At 37.0% G+C, this 21,842-nt stretch overlaps 1 protein-coding gene across 1 annotated transcript; it reads left to right on the top strand.

Annotated features, from left to right (window-relative positions):
* Nucleotides 1-4,457: 4,457 nt before the first annotated feature.
* LOC107754782 (glucocorticoid-induced transcript 1 protein-like) lies at nucleotides 4,458-20,297 on the top strand. The gene is made up of 6 exons (XM_016571370.1): nucleotides 4,458-4,595; nucleotides 14,576-14,755; nucleotides 14,849-14,980; nucleotides 16,350-16,560; nucleotides 17,022-17,142; nucleotides 18,832-20,297. The coding sequence occupies exons 1-6, from the start codon at nucleotides 4,458-4,460 to the stop codon at nucleotides 19,103-19,105; spliced, it is 1,056 nt and encodes a 351-aa protein (XP_016426856.1). The 3' UTR covers nucleotides 19,106-20,297.
* The last annotated feature ends 1,545 nt before the right edge of the window (nucleotides 20,298-21,842 follow it).

Raw genomic sequence — 21,842 nt, 5'->3', positions numbered from 1 at the left:
CTTATTACAGAAAAAGAAAAAAAAACTTTAAAAGAATATTCTTAAGTGCAAACTGAATGCTTTTAGACTCTTAACTGCATGTTAATTGCAATTAAATGAAAATGTATTATGTAAATTTATACTTGTAGAAATTAATTGCACATTTATATGTATTTTTATAATTACTTATTTTGTCTTTAAAATATGATTAAAGTGTACTGCCGGGTTGGTCCCACTTTATATTAAGTGGCCCTAATACCTGTGTACTTACATAGTAAGTACATCATAGTACTAGATGTGTACATAGTATGTAACCACAGTGTTAAGTACATATTGGTACATAGTATCTACAGCTGTAATGTTTGTGTAACTACACATATGTAACAACCCACCGAATGGTATGTGTAAATACAAATGTGTAACAGGACATTGGTAACAAGACTTTTTGGTAATGAAAGTACAGATCTGTAACAGGACTAACAGCACTTTTTGGTAAAGAAAGTGTTACACTTTATATTAAGTAAACAATTCCTAGGCATTTACCATGTAATTATTCTGATGTTACACAGCCCCAGCCAGTAAGTTAGGCTTTACATATAAATTGTGGTTGGTGTCCAGAATGTTACACTTTATATTAAGTGGACAGTTCCTATGGATTTACCATGTAATTATTCTGATGTTACACAGCACCGGCCAGTAAGTTAGGCTTTACATATAAATTGTGGTTGGTGTCCAGAATGTTACACTTTATATTAAGTGGACAGTTCCTGAGGAGTTACCATGTACCTACGCTGGTATTACAGTGGTGCACCAACTCAAGATCCAACTCCTCCCACTTTACATATCCCTAAACCTACCCATTTCCACCCCTAAACCTACCCATCTCCACCCCCTGGATCAAATTGTTCCAGTTACTCTTATACGTATTGTTGTTACAAAATGTAGTTATATATGTCCTGTTACACATTCGTACTTACACAAACCATTCGGAGGGTTGTTACATGTGTGTAGTTACAGAAATAGTACAGCTCTAGATATTATGTACCAGTGTGTAAAAATGCACACTGTAGTTAAAATGATAATGTTTAGCATGGTAGTCAACACAACAATAAGTGTACTTCTTTAAAGCATAATAAGAAGATTATTAAATCATGATTTAAAATGTACTTCAAAGTAAAACTTTTAATTTGACATTATTATTTTTAAATGTCTACATTAAAGTATTTAATTGATATTATATAACTTGAAAGTACAGTTTGTTATAGATATATTTTAAGATTTGAAGTATGCTACAGGGGCATATCAATACAATTAAATGCACTTTTTCTTCTCCTTTTTTCCTTTTTTTTTTTTTTTTAAACAGTATCGCTTTTAGTATACTTTTATAGTATAGAAATTTTAAGGTAGAATCAGCGGTTATTCTTTTTGCCAAAGGCAATCCCAGGATGCATGGCAATGAGATCAGTGAACAAATTAATCCAAGACCATTTTGAGATGGACATGGTTTCAACAAACAGTTCAGGAAACCCACTAGTTGATTTTGAGGATGTATAGTATTTACATGTGCATTCTATGCATTTCAGTATTTTATGGGGAAATAACTTTAGGGCTGCCACCACCCCAGTCCATCTGCTCATCACCCATCTGTTTCTCTTTCTGTTTGTTCCTTATGGCAGTTGAGAGGTCAAAGTCGCAGCAGGTGCGGAGCACAGGTGCTATCAGACGGACTTCCTCTCTGGGTGCTATCACCGGGCCCTACCTGATAGGGCAGTGGCCACGTGAATCCCACCTGCACAGCCCCTCGTGCATGAAAGACAAGTCCACACAGGTAGGCACTATCACCCTCTATGTTCAAAATCTACCCTCTGGCTTCAAAGCCTGTGTGTTCAGGTGTGTTTGCAAACGTTAGCTTGACAGCATTTATAGGTCCATCATTCTTCTGGGTTTTTGCGTGTTTGCTGTGTAACTGAGGAATTTTTTTTTTTTTTGCGATTTCTGTAAGCTGATACCAACTGATTATTCTCAATAGGTGTTGGCCCTCGCTGTGAAAATAAGAAATTCAAAAGGTCCAGTGATCTACTGATCTACAGCCAGATTATTTCAATAATGACCAACATAATCTACCAAGAGCAGTACAAATTAGTACAACTATTGCAGCCACCCCTAGTAGCAAAGTAATATAATTAAAATACATTTATTTCATACTAAGTATAGTTGAAATCTATTAAAATATTTACTGATATATTGCTCGAGACTTGCTGATATGAAAATTATAATTAAACTTTATTTGGAGTACTTCTTGCGCACAATGCACATTTCTTAATATTAAGCCTAAAATATGTTTTAATGTCACTATACTGATGAGGATTGTTTGATCTTTGAATAATGCAAGATATTTAAAGTGTACCTAAATTATACTTGCAATAGTTCCACTTTAGCACAATCAAATATACTTCAGTTCATCTTTAGTTGGGACTTCAGCACTACTTCTGCACAATTAAAGTGCATTAAGCACAAAATTAGTTGTTCCAATTCAGCAGACTTTAAGTATACCAGTTTAGTATATTAAAAGTACAATTACAGGGTATTTTTATTAAGTACATAAATATGGAAATGTATTTGTAGTATACTTAGTATGAAATAAATGAATTTCAAATACATTTTAGTATATTTATTTTTTACTAGGGATGTCAATCACAAAATGGGTTAAGTCATGCTTTTTGTCGTTAAGTAATGGTGCAAATACCAGTAAACTGCCTATGGCAAAACTTTGTAAATCACGCTGCATGATTTATTTAAATACTCTCCTCTCATACATTTTGCTTTTAAAGGTGAAACTCCTACATATGCAATAAGATCAGCCACAAAAATAACTTTGTTCACATCTTTTCAATACTATTTTTTCACTGCATGTCTTTAGCAAATCCTAACCGTATTTTTTTTAATGCCAAAATAGGTTTGTTCTGGTGCAAGCTGTCCCTTAATATTTTAAATTTATATTCATATTTTATATAAATGATTTTGAAATCCTTCATTGGTCTAAAGGTGTGGGAACTTTCAAAGCAGTATAGAGTTGCAAACTGTAGTTAACTTTAGCATTTGGTATGAAGAAGTTATTGGCACTAAATAAACCATTAACCACAGACTGGTAACCGACACTTTCACAACTTACACATGGGGTCTGGTTTTTGACCCACAGCTGAATTGCAGAAATCACTCAGAGACTGTAATACATCATCAGAGGCTGTAATGATCAGCAGGTGTAACTGTAATGCAGTTTGAGTATTCAATGGTTAATTAATGAACATGAGCTGCCTTGCTTTCTACTGTCTTCTAAGGCAGCATCCTAACTGCATCACAAAAAGCACATTTCACATGTGAAGCACACATAAGACTCACAGTTGAATCAGTAGAATCACCATAAATAATATGAATTAAATGTATATTATCCTTATTAAAAAGTTACAAAAGTTTAGTCAATAGCAGTGAGAGATTTTCTCTTTCTCTTTTATTGTCTTTTTGTTGTTTGATCAACATTAAGGACAGACAGCGGCAGGTATATTAGGCTGCTGTCACTTTAAGACCTACTGCGCAGATCTAATATACTGATACACACAATGTTGGGGAAAGTTATTTTTAAAAGTAATGCATTACAATATTGTGTTATTCCATAAAAAAGTAACTAATTATGTTACTTAGTTACTTTTAATGGAAAGTAATGAGTTACGTTACTTTTGCGTAAATGTAAATTCATGTCTGTATAGTAGAGGGCACAGCTCAAACCATTCTGGATTGCATGAAGAATAGGATGCAGGAGAAGAAAGTTCAACACTCTTCAGCAATAAAAAAATTAAATATAAATGTTGTTTATTTAAAGTATTTTTTGTAAAGTAAAACGTAATGCATTACTATACTAGTTACTTGAAAAAAAGTAATCTGATTATGTAACCCGGACTACTTGTAATGTGTTACCCCTAACACTAGATACATGTTTTCTTTCTCAAAAGTATACATTGAGTTAAGACAAAACCGACTGCGTTTATGAGAATACTCACCAAGGCGGATATTTTGACATCATTTTGTGTATATTTGTCTGTTCAAGCGTAAGAACACATGAAGGAGAACTCAGTTCGGTATTTGCGTGTTGTCGGTGGTTTTCAGACAAAAGAAAAGATAAGACACGAAAGTACCGGATTTAGTTCTCTTTTGTGTGGTCTTGTACCTAAATGGTTTACAATTGTTTGATTGTTCAAACTGGCATGACGTAGAAACACGTGCAAATGATAACTTTGCAGTGTGACCGATCAGCTCAGTGACGAAGCCATCAACTGTCCCAAGCGTTTATCACGCCGGTCCCAAGGCTTCAGCCAGTCCATATTGTCCGCATGTTTAAGGTCATTGTAGGTCAAGCGTAATCAGTCAATCTGAGGTGTTAGTTACAAAGCAAGTAGCCTATTCGACTACTCGATTACTATGGCATGTCCCTCCTGAGAACACGCCGTACCTCACGTACACCTGGCCTACGGTCAGGTGCTGATTTACCCTCAAATGTCAGCAGGTGTATCAGGCGGAGCACAATCCCACAGTTCCACCCACCATCTGCTGCTACACTGAAGGTGAGATTTGGCACCTGCGGGAGTGCAGTGTGTTTAAAGGTAATGACTCTGCCGTGCCTCTTATTGTGTGCTTCAGCATGCAGCGAGTGTCATATTAACCGTTCAGAAAGACGAGATGTCGCAGGAATGTCGTTCCCCATGTTTGCCGGCCTCCACTGTTACCCCAGTTTTTGAAAGACACCTACATTGTGCATCTGTTCAGAATGTCCTTGTTCTGTAGGCCGTCCACACCGCACTGACAGACAACGGCCAACAGACACAGTCATTGGTGTGTTACCTCTCTCTTCATTTGTTACCGTTGCTCCGTGTTTGTTTTTGGCGATTGAACATATTGAATTTCCATTTGTTGGGTCTTAAAATGTCTGAGAAGTGACATGCTGTAATCTGACAACTGTCTTGTCTGATGGTGCAGTGTGAATTAGCCTAGTACTCAATTTCATGTAGTTCCAAACACATTGTCATCTTCTATGCAAAACCAAAGAAGATTTTAGGCAGAAAGCTTTCGTGTTCTGTACAATAAAAAGAGGTGATTACTGTAAAACTACTATTAAACAGAAAAAAAAATGGTTTTTTTTATTGTCATTTTAATTTCTCTGAAGAACCTTCAACATTTATGGAACCTTTCCATTGAACAAAAGTTTCTTTATAGTGGAAGAATTCTCTTCACACAAAGAAAAAACTGAAAAGCTGAAAAGCACTTTAATGGCATCACTGCAACAAAAAAAATGGAGCATGTATTTGTGTATATTAAGAGTCATGTGATAGCTTTGTGTGAGGAACTTAAGCAATTATTCACAAACTTTCCCTCTGTTATAGCTCTTCAATTTAATTTGTGTTTGCATTCTTACATGTCCTTTTGTGGTTGGTCACATGACCCACGAGAACCAATAGTGTGGCTCCAGCAAAGGGAAAGAAATTAGAAATATTTTTTTAGGTGGACTGTTCCTTTAAGACTTTAAGATGCAGTGTTGTTATTGTTCACTAAAACTATTAAAATGGTTTCTGTTAGTTTAAATAAAGCTGAAATAAAATTTTAGATTAAACCTAAAAAACATGAATGAAAATTAGAAAAGGTCTCTTGGCGACTAGCTGAAAATTAGTTGAAGTACTAAAATTGCTTAAACTTAAATGAAATATTTTCAATATTTGAAAAAATAATATTAATATTTATTTATTTATTATTACTAATATTTTCAAATTTTTATTTGAACAAAAAAAAAAAATGTAAAATGTAAAAATAAAAGCTCATTCAAAATATAAATAGCTTAAAGATACAGAAGCAAAAACCACATGTTTACCCTTCAGTCTTCTGGTGGAAAATGAGTATGCAGAACTATATTGTGAATGTTTCTTGTGCAAGAAACCTTGAGTAACATTATAAGAGGACTACAATGCTACAGAAGAGCAGAGCATGGCTCCTTTAACACGTGCAGGTCAAAGGTCAGGCGCTGTGGTCCATTTTTTGGACTTGTGGGTCATGAGAGCAGCGGAGGAGTTGCAGAGCGTCACATGACCCGCCGCATCCTGTTTTCACTGCTGCGTGGCAACGGAGGCCACACACTCTCTGCGGCTCTGCTCTGCTTACTGACACCGAGATACTGTAAAGATACTGAAGTATTTTTGTGCTTACTATATTTCCTTGGTGTGAAATTTCATGCAAGGTTTCAAGAAGTTCTTTATACATACTTTGTATAACCAGTCGGTTTAAAAACGTTGGATAATTTTGTTCACTTGCCAGAGCGTGGGTGTTACCAGGACAGGCCATCTCAAGTCTCACCTTTTATTACTCACCGGTGTCAAAGAACTACAAATGACTCATTTTAGCTCGTCTTTAAAGTTTGATGCATGCACAAAAGCACTATAGATTAGGGCGACAGCTCTGTTGGGATTCTGATTTTTTTTCCCCACTCCGTTATTAAACAGTGTCTTGGGTTTAACCCAGTCGTCCTCTTTGTCACAGTGATTCGGGCTGCTTTGCTCTGCAGTAACACGGTCAGATCAGGTGAACAGCGGTGACTTTGGGATGCTCTATGCTCAGAGTAACCAGAAACCTGCATCCCTACACTTTTTCTTCAAGGGATATTTCACCCAAATAAGAAAACTGTGCCATTTTTAACTCTACTGTCATGTTACTCCAACTCGTATGGCTTTCTTTCTATTGCAAACTCACAAGGAGAGATTTTGTTGCATATTCACACTGTTGTTTTGTATACAGTTTAAACATACTGTATAGTGACCAGGAGCTGTCACCTTAAAATTAGTCCCTGTGGCAAACTTTCTTTTTATATATCTCGTTGTTTTCTTCAGTTCCCCTTCATCCAGGATAGAAAAAAAAAAAAAAAACTTTCAGCTTTAAATTTTGTATTTGTGTTTCAGACAATTACTATTAAACCGTTATTATGGTTAACTTAAAGTATAAAAGCAAACAAAAAGTAAAATTTTAATCTTATTTAAAATATTACCAATTTTTTTTTTTAGTTTATCAGTGATATAATAGCAAAACTTTATATATATATATATATATATATATATTAAAAAACTATATAGACATATTAAAAAAAACTAATAAAAATGATAAAATCACAACAAAATTACTAAAACATGTACTAAAATTAAAATGAAAACAGAAAATATAAAATCTAATTCAAAATATATACTTTAGTATATCAGTGACACTAAAATAAAACTGGTTTCATAAATGGCACATGAAGACGCATCATACAGGTTTGACATCAATTATTCTAAAAGCCACTGGTTCCATTTTTCATAACTGGTGATGTCACTCCAAACGTTTGAATATGCAGAAGTGTGAATGATATTTGATGAAGGAAAGATTTTCAGTAAAGAAGGTTATGTCGCTAGTTAACATTTGGTGACAAATGTAAATAAGACTGTTATGTATTTCGCAGAAAAACTGGGTTTTGAACAACATGAGGGGAGTAAATAGTGTTAGAATTGTCATTGTCAGTCCTTTAAAAAAACTTGAAGAAAAGAAAGGTTTTCAAAGACTCTGTCTGTTCGCTTTGGCCTTCTAGTGTCGGATCTGTTTCCAAAGGCCAGGCTTCGAAGCGTGACGTCTGTTTGGCTGATGAACGCGGGGCTTTCACAGGCCTGAATCCACCTCTGGCCACAGCAGTAGTCCCACAGAGGCGAGATAGGCCTCACACTGTTGTTTTGTATACAGTTTAAACATACTGTATAGTGACCAGGAGCTGTCACCTTAAAATTAGTCCCTGTGGCAAACTTTCTTTTTATATATCTCGTTGTTTTCTTCAGTTCCCCTTCATCCAGGATAGAAAAAAAAAAAAAAACTTTCAGCTTTAAATTTTGTATTTGTGTTTCAGACAATTACTATTAAACCGTTATTATGGTTAACTTAAAGTATAAAAGCAAACAAAAAGTAAAATTTTAATCTTATTTAAAATATTACCAATTTTTTTTTTTAGTTTATCAGTGATACTAAAATAACACTGGTTTCATATAAGACACATAAAGATGCATCATTTTAATTTCAGCTTTAAGATAGTTTCCATTTGTTTCAAAGTTATTCTTGTTAACTAAAACTAAAACCATTAAAAAAAATTTGGTGACAAATGTAAATAAGACTGTTATGTATTTCGCAGAAAAACTGGGTTTTGAACAACATGAGGGGAGTAAATAGTGTTAGAATTGTCATTGTCAGTCCTTTAAAAAAACTTGAAGAAAAGAAAGGTTTTCAAAGACTCTGTCTGTTCGCTTTGGCCTTCTAGTGTCGGATCTGTTTCCAAAGGCCAGGCTTCGAAGCGTGACGTCTGTTTGGCTGATGAACGCGGGGCTTTCACAGGCCTGAATCCCCCTCTGGCCACAGCAGTAGTCCCACAGAGGCGAGATAGGCCTATGCTTAAAAGAGTCATTTTCATCTTTCTCTAGAAAATATATTTCCTCTGTTTTTCACAAGGTCCACATACACACTTTGACCACATCTATTGGTCCACAGGGAGCCCTTAAAAAAACCCTTGAAACTATCACAAACAAAGTCTTGCGGTTTAACACAGCTATTGAGACTCCTCATACTTCTTTTTATTCTTCTCTTAATGTTTTTATTATTTCTATTTTATGGTAGTTTGATCACTCAAGCCTGTTAGCTCTTAAACTGCCTAAAATGAGTAGTAGCAAGCTTTATAGCTACTCTTCATGAACAGTACACAAAATGTGCTCAAACTCAATTGTACAGTCAACATTCACAATAAAATAGGAAAATATAGTGGACATCAGCGTATTTTTAGTATAGACCTCTTTTGAATAATAGCTGCTGATCACATTGGTTTGTGTTCGGGGCCTCTCTCATGTGCTTTTATACAGTACATGTGCCTATACATTTATACAGTGTGTGTGCTGCATGTTGGACTGACTAAACATATCACATACCTGGGTGCAAACATCACATCCACGTGTGCCTGCAGACTTTACTGTAGTAACTGGAGTGTTGTAGAGAGTTATGAACCAAGGGTGCGCATTAGACATGTATTTGATGCTTTATATGCTATATGTGCTTATTATTCTTATGATGCTGCAAAGAATGATGGGAAATGTAGTTTGATCACTCAAGCCTGTTAGCTCTTAAACTGCCTAAAATGAGTAGTAGCAAGCTTTATAGCTACTCTTCATGAACAGTACACAAAATGTGCTCAAACTCAATTGTACAGTCAACATTCACAATAAAATAGGAAAATATAGTGGACATCAGCGTATTTTTAGTATAGACCTCTTTTGAATAATAGCTGCTAATCACATTGGTTTGTGTTCGGGGCCTCTCTCGTGCTCTTATACAGTACATGTGCCTATACATTTATACAGTGTGTGTGCTGCATGTTGGACTGACTAAACATATCACATACCTGGGTGCAAACATCACATCCACGTGTGCCTGCAGACTTTACTGTAGTAACTGGAGTGTTGAGACAGGATACGGATTGTAAAGTTGTACTCTTTCTTTTAACTTGCCTTCGGATATTTAGTCATGTTTATTTTGTGCTGAAACTGGTATTAATGTGGAGGAGATGATTAGTTCACGTGCGCCTCGTGCTGCTGCGTCTGTTGAATTGAGGCGCTACAGCGATCTGTCACTCCACATTAAACAAAACGGCATTTATTGTGTGAATATTGCAATACAATGGACAGAATTTGAAATCTGAGACTTTTTCATATTAAAAGTACCAACGCACAATGCTTATTGTGATATATCGGATGGAAAGTGCCCTTCAATGTTCCGTCCATTAACTGAAAACAGGCTAGACTAATCGATTCTTGGGATTTAAGAATCGATATCGTTCCGTAAAAATGAGAATCGATTAATATCGAAATATCCCTAATTGCTATGTACATGTAAAACGACTTTGATTGGAATAAAATCGACACATTGAGCTATTTCTTTCTCCCTTTTTCACCAGTGGCAAAGTAGCTATTTAGTGCTAGAGAGTTATGAACCAAGGGTGCGCATTAGACATGTATTTGATGCTTTATATGCTATATGTGCTTATTATTCTTATGATGCTGCAAAGAATGATGGGAAATGTAGTTTGATCACTCAAGCCTGTTAGCTCTTAAACTGCCTAAAATGAGTAGTAGCAAGCTTTATAGCTACTCTTCATGAACAGTACACAAAATGTGCTCAAACTCAATTGTACAGTCAACATTCACAATAAAATAGGAAAATATAGTGGACATCAGCGTATTTTTAGTATAGACCTCTTTTGAATAATAGCTGCTGATCACATTGGTTTGTGTTCGGGGCCTCTCTCATGTGCTTTTATACAGTACATGTGCCTATACATTTATACAGTGTGTGTGCTGCATGTTGGACTGACTAAACATATCACATACCTGGGTGCAAACATCACATCCACGTGTGCCTGCAGACTTTACTGTAGTAACTGGAGTGTTGTTTTTAAAGGAATGTAGATGACCGTTTATTAAGGAACTGTTTATTGCAGGAAAAATGCAGCCTTTGTGATCTTGGTGTGAAATAGTGGTTCAGGAGGAGGATGCATAGGATTGTGGTTTATCAATGTGCGTCAGTGTTTACTTAGCTACACTTAGGGGACAAAGATTTCCCTTGAAGTTAATTCAATCTGACAAAACTTTCCCGTGGGACCGCCAAAGGTAAACATGATTTATAAAGAAAAGTAAATAGGGTGTGCAGTGCACTAATATTCAAAAGTTTGGCGTTCAAGATTTTTTTCAATTCATATTTTTATTCAGCAAGGATATTTGAAATTGATATTGAAGTGACAGTAAGGGCATTTCTATTTCAGATAAATTTCTATTCATCAAAGAATACAGAAAAAAATTGCACGAAAAATATAAAGCAGCTGTTTTCAACATTGATAATAATAATAATAATGAATGTTTCTTTAGCAGCAAATCAGCATATTAGAATGATTTCTGAAGGATCATGTGACACTGAAGACTGGATTAATGATGCTGAAAATTCAGCTTTGCTTAACAATAATAAATTACATTTTAAAATATATTCAAATAGAAAACAGATAGATTATTAGAAAATTGTAATAATATTTCACAATATTACTCTTTTTACTGGATTTTTACTCCCCCCCCCCCCTTTAACAATCGACTTCCCCTCTCTGCAGCAAGCATTATCCCCCTCCGCCTAGTTTATGGCTTTCCTATCACCTCCAGGCTTCTGGAACAATAGAGGCGTGTGGCTTCCAGAGTAAGTAATATGTGCAAAGTCATGTCGTGTGTGTCCTTTCGCACTGAAGTCACGTTTTTATCAGTTATGTGTTGATCGGTGATGTGCACAAGCCTGTCTGGTTTACAAAGGCCTCGTCGTCTCTTGCACTTGTTCGCTTTGACATGAGCGGCGTGCAGGTGCAGAGTAATCCGTTTCCTGTGCAAACCCTCAAACAAAAGTGTAGCTGCTCGGAGGTTATTTCTATCAGTTTTCACCGGGAGAAAGAACCAGTGACGCTGGGCTCAAGCTTCAGAAATGTGACTAAATATTAATTGAGCTGCTTTATTTGCAATGCATTTTCTATAGGCTTTGACATTTTTGTTGTTGTCACAATCTTAAGGAATGTTGCATTTCTTGTAATCAAGGGGAAATCATGCAGTAACAGGGTTTCACAAAAATGTTAGAAACACGCTGAAATTTATATATTACTTTTTGGTAGTAAAAAGTATGCATTGTAATATACTTATATGTATTATTGTATTTTATACAATAATATTATGCAATAATTAAAATGCTGATTATCATATATTTAAAAAAAGATTTTCAGTTTAATAGATGCAAATATTTTTGTTGTTTTATATTAATTGTTACAGTCGAAGGTCAAGACCAATCTGTCACTTCAACAGATTTTCCACACACACACACAACATGCAAAAACAACAGACATGGACACCTGTGCATCCATCCATAAGTTATATTAATCAAAATATATGTCAGATCAAGCAGTGGTCAGTGTTGTGAAGTCATAAACACCATCCATTTTTCCCAGAATTGGAAATATTTGTCCATCCATAAACTGAGACTGAAATAGACAGACTGAAAAAGTCATTCTCCATCCAGTCAGTCTTTGTTGGAGGTATTACAGCCTTCTTGCTGCTTCTAATAGTGTCTTTAATAGATACTTAGCTTTCACTATCAAATGAGCTGATATGTTACCCAAATACACTGTAGAAGAGAGCAGTCGGTTTCATCACCAAAACCTCCTGCCAGTTAGATCAATCTATCAATAGATTTTTCAAATATTTTATTTTGTTGTAATTATTACATACAACCAAAGGTCAAGACCTCTGATGTGGGACAGGCTACAAATCTCCATTTTAAGGTGGGATAAATGTGTTTAATACTAAGTAGTTTTCATGCTAGCTTAATTTTATGCTATTTATTAAACGTATCTAATAGGTATCAAAACAAAAAGTGTGATTTTGTTTTGTTTTTTTTCGGTTCCTCTAATGCTTAAATTCTTGGGACACCAAAGTAACCATTTTTGTGATGCATGCACCCTTATTTTTTATTCTTCTTTTTTTTTTTTTCTTACTACATTCTTATGTGAAGATGTCATTTTGCCTGCTTGCACACAGTTTCCAGCCACAGGACTGTGTTCATATTAGAGAGTTCATAACAGAGGCTTCTTAGGAGCTCATCACAGCGAGCTCATTCTGCAAGGCCTGAATCATGGCACTGTTTCCGATTTGGGAGATTTTCCAACAAAAGGCTGTTTAGGCCTGCTTTCCTTCCCTGCATCTGGGAAGTTCATGTCCTCAGTATCCACATTTTTATCCAGGTTCACGTCAAGTGCTTCCACTTGGTGGCTTATAAGGCCTTTACACCTCTTAAGTGGATTTAGGTTGTGTATATTGACATACTTAGCAGGGCTTTAAAAGAGCACATTCAGGATTTCCCCTCGTTATCGCTGAGCATATACTGTGTCATTTCAGTTCATGCGAAGGCCGGCATCTCCACTAAACGCTTGCCTTTCCTCACTCTGCTTTTGAAATGCAGCACTTGTTTCAGGATTTTTGCTGCCTGGTTGAAGGAAATGAAGAGCAAGTCATTTGCATGTCTTCACGGTTTCTCGATGGGCATCTGTAATGTAAACAGAGGTGGAGGGAAAGGCTGAGGTAGTTCAGTGCTCTGTAACATCATCAAGACAAACATCCATGTGAAGAAAGAGCCGTCAGCTACTTGTATTTTCAGTAGGAACGCACAAGTCTAGTTCCATTGTCTCGGTACCTACAGACAGAAAACGTTGTCATTTACTGCAGATTAATCTCAAAAGTAAAATCTCAAGAGAAGGCAGGGCATGTCACAATGAGACACGAGGAATGAGGGTTAAATATCAGTTTGCTATTTTTGTTGTAGATTCAATATCATTTATTTCTTGTCATTCTTTTTACTGTGGGTAACCAATCTTAATACATCAGGGAATACATGTGCTATTTTTATCAGTGCTGTATGAGTAAAAGACTTGACAGTGGCCTTCTCTCATGGCTGCCTGTTTTGCACTGACCCCTTGTGGCCATGCGGAGTTACAGCTAGCACTCAGGTCAATTCAAGATATTATTTTTATTTGTTTTTTGTTTGTTTTGTATTTTTCTTTTTTTTTCTTATATTTTGCTGTTTCTTTTATTTTGTTTTATTCTGTCTGTGCCATATAGTCTTATAGGCAACACTGACATTTAGAAAAACTGCACCTTTTATTTTATTACTTAAGTTTTGTTTTATTATTTTACCTTGTTTTATTTAAATTTTTATTATATCATTATTATATCATTTATATAATTTTTACTTATTTTTTTGTTTTTTTTACATTTTTATCTTTTTAAATTAATTTATTTTAATTAATTTATATTCTTTTTATTTTTGGGGCAGACCATATATGATAATATTGATTACTACGGAAGATCAAAGGGGACTATGGGCAAAAGTCTGACATTTAGCAAAACTGTGCCTTTTATTTTTATTTATCACATTTATGTTTTCTGTTATTATTATTATTATTATTATTATTTTGTGTTTTTTTTCCCCCAGTATTTTTATTTTATTTATTTTTTTCTTTTATTTCTACTTTTGTCTTTTATTATTTTATTTTTTTTCACCATCTATGATTATATTTATTATTATGGAAGACCAAAGGGGACTATGGGCAACACTCTGACATTTAGCAGTACTGTGCCTTTTATTTGTAGTATTATTAATATTATTTTATTTATTTATTTATTTTCAGTTATTTCATTTTATTTCTTTTTCTTTTTTTTTTTTCTTTGTATAGTTTTTTATTTTGGCCATGTCATATAGATTTGGGATGCATAGCACTCACAGCTGCACCTCATGTGACCTGAGTTTGAGTCTTGGCTCGAGGTCTTTAGCCAATTCTGTGCCCCTCTTTCGGTCTCATCTATACACACACATATGCATTTATTTTATTATATCATATATTGTATGTGTGTATCTGTATCCGTCACTTTAGAATAAATGTTTCTCTCTCTTTGACGTTCAGATCGCTAAGCTCAGGCTCCAGCTGCAGCGCAGTAAGCAGAGCGGAGGCCGGCAGTGTAAGGACAGTAAAGAGCGTCTCTCCCCCCTCCACTGCTGTAGCAGCAGCACCTCCATTACTGCCACTACCATCAGCACAGCCAGCCAAGCTCCGGTCTGCACACATTACATCAGTGTATGCACTAAACACATCCAGCAAATTCTGTGCAGTTAGTTAAATGTGAATTTGTGTCGTCTCCGTGTTCAGTCATCCATGTCAAAGTCCAACATCACAGTGCCAAAGGCCTCCATCTCCAGGGTTCCCAGCAGCATGGAGGGCATCAACCATGAGCTGGAGAAAGTCTTCATCAAAGACAACGGCGAGAAAGAGGAGCTCAAGGTGCAGGCACACTCCTAAAGACATAATCACATTACGTACAAATGTTTAGCATGAAAAACAAATGCATATTATTGAGTACAGTGGCAGATTTGGTGAAAAAATATAGATGTTTTATATTTTTATACTGTATACTGTACTTAATAAAGCAATAAACCCCAAGAAGCCGTGGTTTACCGTGAATTGATAACAGCTAAGGGGCGTTGTTAGGCACGACGCGAAGCGGAGCTGTTATAAATTCACTGTAAACCACGGCTTCACAGGGCTTATTGCTTTTATAAAACGGTTATTTCATATACGTAGTAAGGTTTCACAAAATAAAACAGAGCAAATAAAGTGTAATGATATAAATAAAAACAGTATTCTTCCACCAAACAATATAGTTCCTCAGAAACAGTTGTGGTTGCAACCATAGATATGTATAGATGCCCCATTTCGATGGCTCCTAGTCCGTAGATGCGGCCGCCATCTTGGAACAGTCAACTTGACGTCATTCACCATACTGTAGGTTCTCACAGAGCCGTTGAGCCGTTCTGTGCAGGATTGTGGCATCTTTCGAATATTCAGTGATTACTATGGTGAATGACGTCAAGTTGACCGTTACAATATGGCAGACGGCTTAAGTATAGTGGCACATAGAAACAGTCGCTAATGAGGCATCTACGTGTGTATATATCTATCTATGGTTGCAACAAAGTGGTTGCCAAGCAACAGACAAACGTAAACAAAGGTGTATGTTTGTAGAGTAATTTACAACAGCTTCGAACGCGGCTCAACCAATCAGAATCAAGGACCGGAACTATCCGTTTTATTAAAAACAAATAGCCTAAAAACTAATCTAAAATATTTTATTATAAAAAAAATGTTGTTGTTTTTTTAAAGAAGTCTCTTCAATGCTCTATATAATTGATCAAAAATGCACTAAAACCTGTGATATTGTTAAATATTATTACAATTTAAAATAACGGTTTCCTATATTAATATATTTTAAAATGTAATTTATTCCTATTAATCAAAGCTGAATTTTTAGCATCATTAATCTAGTCTTCAGTGTCACATGATCCTTCAGAAATCATTCTAATATACTGATTTGCTGCTCAAGAAACATTTCTAATTATCAATGTTGAAAACACAACATTTTTTCCGGGTTCTTTGTTGAATAGGAAGTTCAAATGAACAGCATTTATTTGAAATAGAAACTTTTTCTAACATTATAAGAGTCTTTACTGTTACTTTTGATTAGTTTAATGCACTCATGCTGAATAAAAGCATTACGTTCTTTCAAGACCCAAACTTTTGAACGGTAGTCTAACTATAGTGAAATGTGTCCAAACTTGTGATTGTTCAGAGTCTCTCTCTGACTGTCTCTCAGGCGCTGGAGGTTCCTGACGGGCGACGGGCTCCGTTTCCTCCTCAGCAGCGCAGCAGCAGCAGTCGCGGTATAGACACTCAGACGCCATCAGTGCCTGGACGCTCCAGCAGCTGCTCGAGCCTGTCGCCCTGCCCCTCGCCCACATGCCCGCCCCGCTCACATGACGGCAGCCCTTACTCCACCGATGAGATGCTGGACGACAGAGACAAAGGTCAGACCTGCACACTGGACTGGAGGCCAAGACAGATTGTCGGTCAAAGAGCAGTTTCATGAAATGTGTCCAAACTTGTGATTGTTCAGAGTCTCTCTCTGACTGTCTCTCAGGCGCTGGAGGTTCCTGACGGGCGACGGGCTCCGTTTCCTCCTCAGCAGCGCAGCAGCAGCAGTCGCGGTATAGACACTCAGACGCCATCAGTGCCTGGACGCTCCAGCAGCTGCTCGAGCCTGTCGCCCTGCCCCTCGCCCACATGCCCGCCCCGCTCACATGACGGCAGCCCTTACTCCACCGACGAGATGCTGGACGACAGAGACAAAGGTCAGACCTGCACACTGGACTGGAGGCCAAGACAGATTGTCGGTCAAAGAGCAGTTTCAAGTTTGCAGTATTATATCATGAGAGGTGTCTGATATTAATCCAGAGAGTTATTGGATGTTTGTAATTCTGTCCTGCAGACAGCGGCAGCAGTTCTCCTCTGCCTAAATTCGCCTCGTCCCCAAAACCCAACAACAGCTACATGTTCAAACGGGAGCCTCCAGAGGGCTGTGAGAAGATCAAAGTGTTTGAGGAAATGACGTGAGTTTGATTTCTGTAGTAGTGAGCCTAAAATAGCACACTGCCATTCTGCTACTGTTAGCATGCAGTATGTGTAATGTGCACAGCGTATGCATTGAATACTCTGATGAGAGTGATGCATAAACCAGAATATCAATCATCATGTCATGAATTGTCAAAAGAACATTTTTACGTGGAATTGGATTTAAAATGGGAAAAATGAATGCATATTTGTTTCTGGTATATATGTGACCCTGGACCACAAACCCAGTCTTAGGTCGCTGGGGTATATTTGTAGCAATAGCCAAAAACACATTGTATGGGTCAAAATTATTGATTTTTCTTTTTCTAATTATCAATGTTGAAAACACAACATTTTTTCCGGGTTCTTTGTTGAATAGGAAGTTCAAATGAACAGCATTTATTTGAAATAGAAACTTTTTCTAACATTATAAGAGTCTTTACTGTTACTTTTGATTAGTTTAATGCACTCATGCTGAATAAAAGCATTACGTTCTTTCAAGACCCAAACTTTTGAACGGTAGTCTAACTATAGTGAAATGTGTCCAAACTTGTGATTGTTCAGAGTCTCTCTCTGACTGTCTCTCAGGCGCTGGAGGTTCCTGACGGGCGACGGGCTCCGTTTCCTCCTCAGCAGCGCAGCAGCAGCAGTCGTGGTATAGACACTCAGACGCCATCAGTGCCTGGACGCTCCAGTAGCTGCTCGAGCCTGTCGCCCTGCCCCTCGCCCGCTTGCCCGCCCCGCTCACATGACGGCAGCCCTTACTCCACCGATGAGATGCTGGACGACAGAGACAAAGGTCAGACCTGCACACTGGACTGGAGGCCAAGACAGATTGTCGGTCAAAGTACAGTATATAGTTTGCAGTATTATATCATGAGAGGTGTCTGATATTAATCCAGAGAGTTATTGGATGTTTGTAATTCTGTCCTGCAGACAGCGGCAGCAGTTCTCCTCTGCCTAAATTCACCTCGTCCCCAAAACCCAACAACAGCTACATGTTCAAACGGGAGCCTCCAGAGGGCTGTGAGAAGATCAAAGTGTTTGAGGAAATGACGTGAGTTTGATTTCTGTAGTAGTGAGCCTAAAATAGCACACTGCCATTCTGCTACTGTTAGCATGCAGTATGTGTAATGTGCACAGCGTATGCATTGAATACTCTGATGAGAGTGATGCATAAACCAGAATATCAATCATCATGTCATGAATTGTCAAAATAATTTTTGATTAGTAACATGCATTGCTAAGAACTTCATCTGGACAACTTTAAAGGTGATTTTCTCAATATTTTGATTTTTTTGCACCCTCAGATTCCAGATTTTCAAATAGTTGTATCTCGGCCAAATATTGTCCTGTCCATACATCAATGGAAACAAATACCATACATCAATGGAAAGCTTATTTATTCAGCTTTCAGATGATGTATAAATCTCAATTTTGAAAAACTGACCCTTATGACTGGTTTTGTGGTCCAGGGTCACATATATGCTATGGCACATCACAGCAGCAATGTTCAATAAATCACAATATACAAAATACACACCTACTGTATATTGTGAGAACTCAACAATGGCTTAAAAGGGCGAATGATAGTTCCTATGAATCTTAATGCTGAGCTGTGGTACATACTGTGTGCATTAGTATTCCATTTAGAACATTCTCCTAAATCGCTTTCCTGTCTTTCTCAGGTCCAGACAGTCAGCCACCGTCCCCCTTTTCTCCTGCCCTGACAAAAACAAGGTCAACTTCATCTCCACCGGCTCTGCATTCTGCCCCGTCAAGCTCCCGGGATCCCAGCTCCAGCACTCGGGCTCCCAGCAGGAGGACGAGGAGAAAGAGGAGAGCCAGGCCGGCCCCAGCGTCTCACACCACCACCACATGCCCACTCAGGTCTCCACCAGCACGAGCACAGACGACCCTCCCGAATCTCCCTCCCAGCCTCAGAGCTTTGAAGTCAGCTAAACGCGGCAGAGCTGGTCTCGGTCGCGCCGCTCCGCACCCGTGTAGAGGACCGTTCGTTCCCCGCCCCCAACTTCCTGTTCCCCACTGACCCCACCTTTGTGCTGAATCTTTACTATCTGCATGGCATAGCAACTGCGGCCCGAACGAGAATCACAAATGCAAAGGCAGCCGAAGGGTTGGAGTACGGCGTCTGGACGGGAATGGCATCTGAAGGATGCGTTTTTGGGAAAAGGACCTTAGAATATGCAAATCCAAAATTCAAATGGGTTCACTGTTATCTCCATAAATGAGTGAGAGTCTCATACGGAAATCTTATTTATTGAATTTGCCTATTTGATAAGTTCAGTCACATTCCAGATATTCCCGTTTTGCTTTTTTTTTTTCTGTGTCAGATTGATTCCGCGTTGATCCCGAGCAAGCGCAGCTTTGCTTTCGTCGTGTGCTTAAAATTTAAGCAAAGTGGCTTTTGTATGAGCACTATAATCAGCGCAAAGCCACAGATTTACAAGGAGAAAGACGACTGACGCTTTCAGGAAGGTCTTACTAGTGTCAGGGCATGCATTTGAAACTGATCGTATGTTTAACATTAAATTAAGTGTTGTGTTCTCTTTCAACATCCACAGTATGAATAAGCTCTCTCTCACTATCAATATATCTATATATGAGAAGCCTATATATAAAGAAAAAGCTTGTTTGAAGTTAAAACCGTGTATTGCTGTGTTATGTGCATTATGGGAAATGAGCTGTACTCCACGGGTTGACGTCTGTCCGGGTTTCCTACTTTCTGGCGATGGTGCAGAACGAGAAAAAGTACTGAAGGTTTTGTTTTCACACTTTGTTGCACAGTGTCCGCCTGCGGCCCACCTCGCTTCAGGTGCATCACACGGGCTTTAAACTCAGGTAAAACTCCGTCTCATCCTTCTCTGCGTTCCATCACATTCCATGTTGGGAGGTTTGAGTGGGTCGGACACGCTGCGAGTTGGAAACATGACATCGTACAGCCCTCATGGATCAGACACGCATCCTCACAGTCACTATATGACACAAATTAGCATTTAATATGACAAACTACAGCTCAGATCACAGGTTGGAGGCGTGTGAGATGCATTTCTGTCTATTGCAGTACTGTTTAAGTAGCATGTTGGAACTGTGATTTTGATAATAAAATTGTAACTTTTTTTTTTTTTTTTTTTTTTTAGAAATACCATAATAAGTCTTTTATATGAATAAGGAAATACGTTTCAAGAATAACATTATGAGATTAAAATACACCAAAAGACTGATCATGTCTGTGTTTGGTATATCCCATTTGAAGAATGATTCCTATTTTCATGGTCCTCATGGTGTCGTGGTGAATCTGCACAGCTTTGGCCAGCGCCTGGGGATCCCGACCGTTACTCTGTCCGGAGACGTGGCTTCCCTCGGCACTGAGAGAGACAAGAGCGAGCAGGGTTATTATAGTTTACTACAACCATAAAAAAACATTTCCCTTGCTTAATAAAATTTTTTTTTTTTTTTTTTTTTTTTTTTTTTTTTTTTTTTTAGAAATACCATAATAAGCCTTTTATATGAATAATGAAATTTAAGTTTCAAGAATAAAATCATAACATTATGAGATTAAAATGCACCAAAAGACATAAATTCTTTGGTAAACCCCATTCTGGAGTATGATTCCTGTTACTTTACATCTACTTTTAAACTTCATTTCTTAATCTTATATATAATTTTTTTTTATTGTAACATTGCAACTTTATTCTCATAATCTCTTGTAACTTTTACAACTTTATTCTCAAAATCTGCTGAATTTTTTCAGCTTTAACATGCTATTAGGACATGCTGCTGGTGATAGTCTAAAATAAAAAGGTGAATTTCACAAAGAAATGTGTGGCTAAAATTTAAAAAAAATCAGGCTATTTCTAGGACTATTAAAATCACTTTTTGCTTTTTTTGGCATTGTGACTTTTTTTATTTTTTATGACAAAACATTTCCACCACAAATTCATTAAAATCTTCAAAAATTATTATAACAAAAATCATAATTCATTAATGGAAATAATATTTTCCACATTATGGTAATGGAAATTTAAGGATTATTGAATTTAATTGTCAAAAATGTCACAATGCAAAATATCTGAATGGGCATAAAACAAATGTTAATTTCATTTAAGCATTTTCTTTCTTATTTGTGGAGAAATATTAAATTGAGAGCTTTGATGAGATTCACCTAAAAGCTTGGCTTTATACAAGCAGAATATATTTCAGCCATAAAACACCAAGCCTCAAATATTGAAATCAATCTATGCCCAAAGGTTGTGTCATCTGCAGTTCAACAAAAAACAAATCTATTCACATTATCGTACATGTTTATACGTATGTTGGCTGTTGTGACAACAAAAGCATGCGTTTAGGATTTTCACTGATTATTGTAAATAATAAGTAATGTTTTGTCCAGGAACTAATGACAGTCAGTGAAGGCTTTTCTTGTCACAAAGCAACATTTTTATATTGTCAAACAATAACGTATTGTGCTTTTGCAATCAATAGAAAGATATTAATTTACCCATCTCATACGATCAACCATTGACAACCAACATAATATTACACGATCAATAAGAAAGGCTTTAAAAGTAACAAAGCAACCTTTTATGCTGCACCTTATATCAAAAGACCAAGTAGTTTAGTAAAAGATGAAACTCGTTTTAGTAAGTGAAGGGTTTGCAATAATCATGCTCTTTTG

The sequence above is a fragment of the Sinocyclocheilus rhinocerous genome, unplaced genomic scaffold (assembly GCF_001515625.1).
Source record: "Sinocyclocheilus rhinocerous isolate Xijiao unplaced genomic scaffold, SAMN03320098_v1.1 scaffold21, whole genome shotgun sequence".
NCBI classification, from domain to species: domain Eukaryota; kingdom Metazoa; phylum Chordata; class Actinopteri; order Cypriniformes; family Cyprinidae; genus Sinocyclocheilus; species Sinocyclocheilus rhinocerous.
Note: the sequence above shows the minus strand (reverse complement) of the source record. Positions and strands in the feature narration are given on the sequence as shown.